This window comes from Onychostruthus taczanowskii, unplaced genomic scaffold, assembly GCF_017590055.1.
Source record: "Onychostruthus taczanowskii isolate IOZ18803 unplaced genomic scaffold, ASM1759005v1 scaffold9, whole genome shotgun sequence".
NCBI lineage: Eukaryota > Metazoa > Chordata > Aves > Passeriformes > Passeridae > Onychostruthus > Onychostruthus taczanowskii.
The window spans coordinates 8,632,054-8,641,537 of record NW_024506993.1 but is presented as its reverse complement, the minus strand read 5'-3'; the positions used below and the strand labels follow the sequence as shown (position 1 = coordinate 8,641,537).

Below are 9,484 nucleotides of genomic sequence, written 5' to 3'. Positions count from 1 at the left end.
ACAGGCACTGGGACGCAATTCCCCTGACACCAGTTTGCAGCCAGTATTTAGCTGGGGTCTGTTCTCCCAAGGGAGAGATGCCTCAGATGCATCAGGACCCAGTCTGGACTCACAGTGGTGCCCTGGAACACCCAACCTCTCCTGTGAAACATGTGGCTATGAAAGAAAATTAATAACATATTTGAAATACCCTTGCCACACACAGAGGGAGTGTGGTCCTGATCACTAAATGATGCTGAAATGGCCAGATATGCACAGGTATATACAAGCCAGCACCTGGTTTTTGAAAATAAAAATTATGATTTCATTGAACTTTTAAACTGATTATGGCATTAGCAAGAACAGGTACAAATCTTTCTGGCTAAGGCAGGGTAAGTAAATTATCTCAGTGCAATATCTGTCTTCCTGTGGATTTCAGTGCTACTCTTCCTTGAATCAATTTGTGATGATATGTTTGTACCTGCCACAGAGCCAAATACACAATCTGATCTTATGCCAAGCCACTATTAACAACTGCATTTTCAATTGATTCTAGGATATTCATTAACTGGGATCTACAATTACATATAATTTACAGGCATATAATTTTAAATCACTTGCACTGAGCTTACTAAGCTCGCTTTATGACATTCAAATACATTATTCTTAAAAATTCACTGAGTAGTCAGCTTGGAAATAATTACAGTGGGATAGCACTGGATATATTCAAGTAGAAACTTAGAACAAGAATCACCAGAAATGCCTGTAGATCACTTTGCCATGTGACTTTCACATTCCCTTCAGCTGTCCCCAGGAAAGTGTTGTGTACTGAACTGCTGGACTCAGAGCTGCTCCACTGACTCAACTCCATTAAAGCAAAACTCCTTGGACTTCTTGTGTCATGGACAACTCCTAAGCAACACCTTTTCTCCTGTTCCTGGCAGCTGGTGTTTCAGTGATTTATTTACCCTTTAGACAAGTGTCCTGCTGGCTGGGGGATGCTCTTGGCAAGCAGCACTGCACTTGCTCTGGGGCTGGGAATGTTGGGCACAGCTTGGAGCTGAGCAGCAGCCAGAAACATCAGGGTCGGGTTAACTGGATTTTAGATCAAAGAACACTACACAGTATCCATGCACAGTAATAAATACATTAATAAATAAAAGAAATAAAATACATGCATGGTGTTTGATTAATTTTATATAGTGATTTCATTTTCAAATGCTACATATGTTCTGCTCTTTATCTGTATTCTTTGTGTAAAGTTATTTTACATACCATAAAAGCAAAATGCACAGTGATGCAGGCAATTTAAAACTCCAAGTTGGAACTTGGGGCCCTCACTGAAAACTGCACTGAAACCCAGTAGAGATAAAAATAAAATAAATTGCATTATTTTATTGCAAAGTGTAGTGGAGAACCTCACACAAACATGTTGGACCTGCCCCTGATCACAGCTTCCCTCACAAACCATGTACACACCTGCCTGCCTTACCTGGAACAAGACTCCACTTCGGGAGTGTTGGCCAATCCCTCACCCCTTTCAGCCCTGTGTTGTTGCAGCTGATGGTAGCTGGTACCCTCAGCACCTCACAAAATAAGTGAACAAAATAAGTAAACAAGTTTTTTAAATTTTATTTGAGTAAACCCATGATTTACACATAAACACCACCAACCTTCTTGATTCAGCTTCATTTGTTTCCATATGGAAGCTGTGAATATTGGAAATAAATTAGACTAGCAAATAACTGTCTTAGACACAAGGAACTATTATGCTATGTGATCTTCCACTGCATTACAATTTAATACAAAGCTATAAAAATAAGACCCAGTTTGTCAAATATATTAATTTGGTTGTAAAACTATTGTTTAATTTAAGTTTTAAGTTAAATTATATGGCTCAGTCAGATTTTGCAAGAAGTTAGAAGATACTATGAATACAAAATAATATCCTCTGATGTTCTGACTATGCCAATTCATAGTATTTCCCAGAATTCGGGTCAAAGTAACAGCTCAGAAATGGATCATACAAAAGAGTCAAAACTTCCTCATCTTCTTCAGCACTGGGGTGATCTTCACCTGTGTGAAGTGGAGAAAGTAAGAATAAATCACTCTTATTCCCTCAAACAATAGCATGGAAATATCTTTCTGTCAGATGTGAGATTTTTTCCTTCAAATGTATAATCTTCTGACTTCTGAATTGTTGCCTTCAAGATAACAGCAATTCACATTTTTATTGTATTTCTGAAGACTTGCACTTAACTGAGATGAAATGAGGTCAGCTGGAGTTTGCTTAACAACTGGACTTTTCAAAGTTCAACGGAGCAGTTCACCCAAAGTACCATTACTAATAGTGGATAAAAGTATTCTTAAGTGATATTTTCCTCAATAACCTTCTTAATAATTCTTTAGCTTGAACAAAGACAGTCAGTGCATACTTAAGGCCTGTAAGAATGAAAGAATTTGGATGTCTGGTATCCAATATGTCACCTAAATATCCAGCATAGGTAAATCTGTGCAAAAGATCTTTCAATATCAGAGAGGAAAAAAGATTCTTCCAGACAATAAAAATTTTAAATCTAACTTGTCTCAAATTACATAAAATGCAAGAAAACTTTCAGGTAACAGAAATGAATCTTTAGTCTAAAATACACTGATAAAGCCCAACAGGCTTTTCTTACAGATGCTTTATATATTATAGCTTCTTTTCTGAACCTGGGTGTCTTTCACATAAGCTAAATTTAAGTCAGATGATCTACAGCTTTTTGATAGGAGATAATTCACAGCTGAATGCAATCTCTATCTTGAATTTCATCATAAATGTTCATCCCATCCTCAGCCTGCTAATGCTGAGTGCTTTGCACGCCCCAAAGCTCCATGACAAGTAATGGCCTGTTATGCAAACAGCAATGGTTTCCCAACTCTCAGAGTCTGTTTTCAGCCAGGATCACACAGCAGTAAATAGGGAACATTATCTGGAGATAACTTGGTGCATTTGATGCATACAGAAGCGTGCACCTCATCCCTTCAGAAGAGATTTCAGTTTTGTTTCCTCAGCAGCATCTAACAAATACCATCAGAAATAATCTGTCCTTCACCCTGACCAAAGATAAGAAGGTAAAGCCAAATTCTTTCCCTCCCTGCTGTGGGTGCTTCATCAGGCCTGGGAAACTACATGGGATCAACTGGGATATTTTGTTTGGACACCTCTTGGGAAAAGTGATGCAGTGCAAAAAGAAAGGGAAGAACTGAGTGTCTTCTTCTCCATTTCAGATCACAGCACACAAGCAAATGGTGTTCATGCCTCACTCCCTCACCCAGCCTCACAGTTTCACCTGAAACCATGCTGTTATTTCCACTGCATTCTTCCTTTTATTATTTTCCTTTCCAGTGCCTATTTAAAATTAAAATTATTCTCTTTTCTCCCCTAAGCTTAAATGTCCCTCCCTCTTTACCTTGGAACTGGCCACTCAATATCCTCCCTCTTTGAGTTAGGAATAAGAAATTCTTCAGCCCCATCAGAGATATACCTCTTTCCCTGTGTGCCTTGAATTCATACCAAATCAAAATTATATTGCATCCAGGACTAGCTGGATTTATACCTTTACATCAATAATTCCCTGCATGTATTTTCATGTGACCAAAAGGAGAAGTTAGTTTTTTAGACCTATCTTGTTTTTAAAGTCAGGCTTCTTTCTTTTAGCTGCTCACAAGACCCCCAAATGCATTATAAGGCATTTCTAGGTGTTGCAACAAATTTCCAATGGCAGCATGGAGTATTCAGTTCTGAGCAGACATATGAAAACCTCATTGCTGTTCTTCCTGAATAGAAGTACTACTTAAATTTAGTGATATCCTTATAAAAGACTCCAGTAGTATGTAATGGTTGTGTTAGAAGGTGTAATTCTTATTTCAAGTGGTACATTCTGGGCAACCTGACCATAAATAGGAAAGAAGTGCTTGTGGCCAAATTAACTGGTCAACAGGTCACTTTCAAATAAAATTTCCATCACTGTTCATCTTGCCACCACCCACACTTTTGGGGTTGAAGCTGCTCAGAACTGCATGAAAAAAACTCTTTGCAGTTTAATTTGCATCTCATGGTGAAAGCAAAATCAAAGCTTTTGTTCTTAAATCACTAAAAAATTAAATGGTATTTTAGGTGAGAAAATAATTTGACTTTAAATGAAAACTGAGGTCTGTGATGTACATTAAAGAGGGATGAGTGATTTTTTGGTTGAGCTGAAAGAAGACTGAAGGTAGCTGGTACCTGCAAATACCTGTTATACTAAAAGAAATGCTGTCCCACTGAAATCAGGGGAGCTATTGTTTTTCTGGAAAAAGACTTGATCAAGATGTCTAAACCCAGATAGCAAAGAACAGGCAGGCATGTGGCAGCTTTTTCTGAACTCAGAAATGAATGTACAAATAGCTGTGTTGTTATTTGGATTATGTCAACAGTGTTTACATAGTCACCACAGTCTGGAGAACTAAAATAAATGGTTTCCCTTTTCACAGAAATATATTTTTATCAAATTCTAGGTTTTAATATTAGAAAGCATCTTGTAGCAAATCTCACTTTAAGATATATGGATCATATTCTGACACTGATGGAAGCTCTCAGCAGATGGTGTGGTGGAAAGAACACTGCTGATATTTTCTCCAAGGTGATCCTTGAACCACAGTGCTGAAATCTACCCTGTAATTATGTACTGCAGGGTTACCATATGAACACTGTCAGCAGCTGTGGCCCAAAAAAGAAGTCTGTGTCCTTCCTAGAGTTTTTATAACCTTATCCCTTGGTCTTAAGAGAAGATACCATAAAGTAAGTTCCAGAATATTATAGCTTTGCCACTGTCACTTAATGTGGAGATTTTCTTGCTATGTCAAGATATACAAAACTGTGTATACCTCAGAAATATCAGTGCCCAATAATGGAAAAATCTATGGAAATTTATCATATTTATGAATCCAATTTGTCCTCTTATTGTATTGGGAAACCTGTTGAATAGAAGACTACTTTTCATTGCATCTCACCGTTTAACTAATGGATGGTGCAAATGTTAAGAAAGGAACTAGAGAGTGAAATACTTTCTTAGAAAGGAATCACTTTCCCCCCCAAAGTTAAGCCTCAACTTAAAGATTTTTTTTTAAATATAAGAATTGATCAGTCTTTATTAATTTACTAATGCTATACTATTTTTCTTTAAGGATACTTTTAGATAAAATTCCTATCTGGAATACATTATGACTCATTGCAGATTTTCAGGGCTGATTATAGGCTTTTGTTATCCTGTGATACTTAGAACACTGGAAAACTGCACAGAGTAGTGTTTATTATTTACAGAGTAAATAATCTTGGGACACTTCCCAGTATGAGAATTAAGTAGTTTTCCAATGTGATATTAAAAAAATCAAAAAGAGGTGAAGCTAAGCAGGGCAGAATTTTCTGGCATGGATTTGAGCATTCAGTTTGTTGTTCAGATCTGGTATAAAACTGTCAGTAATGAACCAGCTCTTTTGCCACACAAATAACTGACCTTGAGTGAAGAGAATAAGGAAAAAAAGATTTTCCCAAAGTCCTCAAGCTACACCACAGGACACAATTTATTTAGCACCTCTTTCAAAAATGATACTCCAAACCATCTAGTTACCATGGTCCATCAGGATTTTTTTAAACCAAGGTATCTAGGAGAATACCCAGATTCTGATGTTTGGTGGGGGTGATCTAATCTGACAGGCCTTTTTCACACAGCACTGCAGCTTCTCTGCCACTTTCATAGAGAGGGGAGTCCAGTAGTTCAGAAAAAATCCAAATTGTCCTGTTTGGGGAGGGAAGGTCATGGAAAGGCTTTGTTGTTCTCTCTTATTTCTTGGAGAAATGACCACTTCATTACAGCGGGGTTTTTTGAGTATCTGGAGATAGAAAAGTTTCTGTATGAAGTTATCAAAATTACAAACATCCTACATATACATGAGTCAGAATTTGACTGAATGAAGGTGCAAAAATAAAAAGCCAAAATAAAAAGCTATGATATATAGACAATTTCTCTTTCCCAAATGTGCAATCACAGGCACATGATATAAAATATTTCAGCCTAAAGGAAAATGAGTTTAGGAACAATTCACAAAACAGTTTGTAAATTCTAGTGTGGATAACAGGAAAAATACAACTTCCCAAATATACTTATTTTTAAAGCTTTTTAAAGATAATTAAAATTAAAACACAATTAAAACATTTACAAAAATTACAGGTTTACTGCAACAAGCCTTGGATTTCATAATACTAATGAAAAACATTCTCTGGGACCTTTCATGAATTTTTATCCAATGTGCCTATAGCTCAAGGATGACTGTTCAATTCTGCTTGGCTTATTTAGGACCCTTACACAACATATTACTTGATTCTTCAAAGCAAGGTCCCTTCCTGACAGAAAAATTGTATTTTGCTGTCACAAACAATTACAAGTCTATGTCTATGAAAATATCCCCAATGTGAGGGGCATAATTTATTTTAGACAGTAAATCACTGAGACATCTTTACCCCCTGGACAGCCAGAATAGAGGGGTCAGATTTATGAGCGCTCCCAGTGAATTCCTGAGACCTGAAGGAAAATGCAAATGTCTCTCCTGGATGTGTCCAAGGCCAGGTTGGGGCTGGCCTTGAGCAGCCTGGCTGAGGGAAGGTGTCCCTGTCCTGGCAGGGGGGGTTGGAACGGGACTCCAAGGTCCCCTTCAGCCCAAACCATTTTGTGATACTCTGTCATAAAATAGATGATGATCCTTCTACCCTGTTTCCTAAGATAACTGATAAGAAAAAGGGCATTTGAGGAAAACAAGGTATTTTCTTTATTCTGCTGTTGACTTTCCAGTTTCAGTTAAGGTCTTTACCATTCTCTAAGCAAACACCATTAATAAGCAAAAGCCTGTGACTCTGGTGACAACAGTCCTCAGGAAATCACACTAAGATTTCATTTAAAGCTAAATCTGCAATTTTTCTTCATAAGAGAAGCATCTCTTATGCAAGTGTAATCATGCCTCTGAATAGGAATGTTCAGTCCTTGTGTTCTTTCTTACGTAGGTTTGCCATCCCCATTAGCATAAATTCCTTATTTTTAACAAATAAGATGCATTTTTTATGAGTTAATCTGTATAGAGCCAGAACACCAGGAAACAGCAACTGCATGTTATTCTTCCAGCAAGGCAAATAATACCACATGGAAAATTCTGCTACCTTGAGCTGAGACTCATAAACAAGGGAGCTTGAAACCAAAAAGTAGTAGGATAGAAAACTATGAGAAGGCAGTACCAGCACTACAGAAAGAACATTTAGAAGTGTCTTTCTACCCAGGTTCTTTTCATTGTGAATTCCTACCTGGAGTTCTCTGTTTTGCTGAAGATTTAGTGCTCTCTTCTAGTTTTTGGCTTCCAGGAATGACAGGGGGACTGAACACATTTAACAAGTCCCTGAAAAATACAAATCAAAATATCACCTATAAAAACACAGTTTTTGTTCCCATTTTTTCTAATATTTTGATTAAAAAAAACCAAACAAACAAAAGAAACTGCAGGTTGTCAAGTGTTCTGAAACAAAATCATGCTGGATTTTATTATTATAAAAAGAAACTTTACAGTTAATATAATTATTAAATGTTAAGGCTTTCTCCATTCAGATCTTTTCACCTCTTCTGTTCACATTAAAATCTGTGATTTTAGTGACAGAAAAGTCAGGTTTACTTTTCAGATTTCAGCAGGTGCTCTCTCAGCACAGGGTGTACAAGTATCACACAGAGTTATCCTCCGAAAGCCCACAGGACCCATCAGAGACTTTTTCTGAGGAATAAAGGCCTGGAATGAACAACCTGTGGGAGTCAATTTGATTAAAAATCCTTACTCCCTCTAAAGAAAGAGGCTCAAAGACAATCACAAGATGTGTTTGGTTTGGATACCACTGACTTGGCAGTGCTTGGTGCCCCTGCAGTAGGGTGACAGACACAGAATGTGGTGTGACATTCCCTGTCTGGATGGGGGGTGAGTTAGAGCTGAGCTCAGACAGAAATGGATGCCACAAACAGTTTTCTGAAGAGAAAACATTGGATTAAGTCTGGATGTTGTTGTTGTTGATATGGGGGAAAAATTCTTAGGCATATACATTATAAATAATTATTTCTATCCATTTCCTATTATAAAATCTTGTATGTAATAGAGAAAAATTTGTTATTGAACATAACATGATTCTACCTACTGGCATGACAATATGGAGGACTCTTATCACAGGTGTCCTGTATCGTTTTACTTCTGTAAAAAAAATATTTTGATGGGATCTTCACCACAGAGGAGAGAGTACTTTTTTCTACTCATGGACAAATGATGTCTCTCTCCTGGACACTAGTGTCATAACTTCTGGAAATTATTCTCATGCTATCGTGCATTCATGCAAAGGTCAATGTTCCTTTCACACACCCCACTTTATGAAACACTGCCTTTGATTGTTGCAGCTCAGAGAAGGGAAAACAGAACAGCTGTTTTTATGGTTATTGTTGTCACATTTTTTTTATTGCAAACTGGAGTGCAGTGACAAAGTCACTCAGATTATACTATCTATCAGAGAAGGATGGCCCTGGAAGGACACATCCATGTCACAAAGACATTCTTTGTTCAGGTGAGCATGTCTTGTAATTCTTTTCACATATGAAATTAATCTCTGCACACTGTGCATAGCTGATGGTTCCTTAAATTCCCATCTCTCCTCTCCAGCAGTACAGAGCTATAACACATTAAAGCTTCCATGTCTTCATTAACTAGACTGAACCACTGCAAGTCAACACTTGAACACAGAATTTGAGGGACCTCAATGAATCACCTCATTTTGATAGAACCAGATCCAACATTTTTGACCAACCTATTTCACTGCAAGGCAAGAGGAATGGAAGGGGATAAATTCCCATGTTTGATTCATGCTGATGGGGGCAGTGCAGCTCTAAAGAGCAAATTAAACTTGATTTGGGATTGATTCATCTTATGTCTGGCTGTTCCAACAGCTGGCACAAAAGCATTATGTATGTGAACTTGTGCTACAGGCTAGGGAGATTAGCCAGAGCTGGAGAGGTAACTTCAACATCCATGGCTTTGTCTAAAAGGGATAAATTTTTCCAAAGCTTGGCAGATTTCTTTACATTCCAGACTGTAATTGTCTCAACTTGAATGTCCAACACCAAAGAAATAGGTAATGCACTTCCATTTTCTGAAAAGCCTTCATGATCTATGTACAAGTTGCTTCTGTCAGAGAAATCTGGCAAGGCTCAGTCATCTGGTACAATTGCTAAAATATGCTGACTGCTTTGGGTTTTTTTTAGTTTTTCTGCTACTTCTGGACTTGTTATTGATTCTACATCATCTCCTGTTGGCATGTGTGCATAATCTGGGTTGAATCTGGGGACAACCACCTATCTGTTTGCAGTCAAAATGGAAAAAACTAATTTTCCGCCACAGGAAACAGAACTGTTGG

General features: G+C 37.6%; 1 protein-coding gene across 1 annotated transcript in view; it reads right to left on the bottom strand.

The window, feature by feature from the left end:
* Positions 1-1,942: 1,942 nt before the first annotated feature.
* CFAP20DC (CFAP20 domain containing) overlaps positions 1,943-9,484 on the bottom strand; it is a 63,292-nt gene continuing 55,750 nt past the window's right edge. The window contains exons 15-16 of the mRNA XM_041425997.1: positions 7,352-7,443; positions 1,943-2,055 (exon numbers count right to left, since the gene is read on the bottom strand). Coding sequence (XP_041281931.1) covers positions 1,943-2,055; positions 7,352-7,443 — 205 coding nt within the window. The remainder of the gene's footprint in view (positions 2,056-7,351; positions 7,444-9,484) is intronic.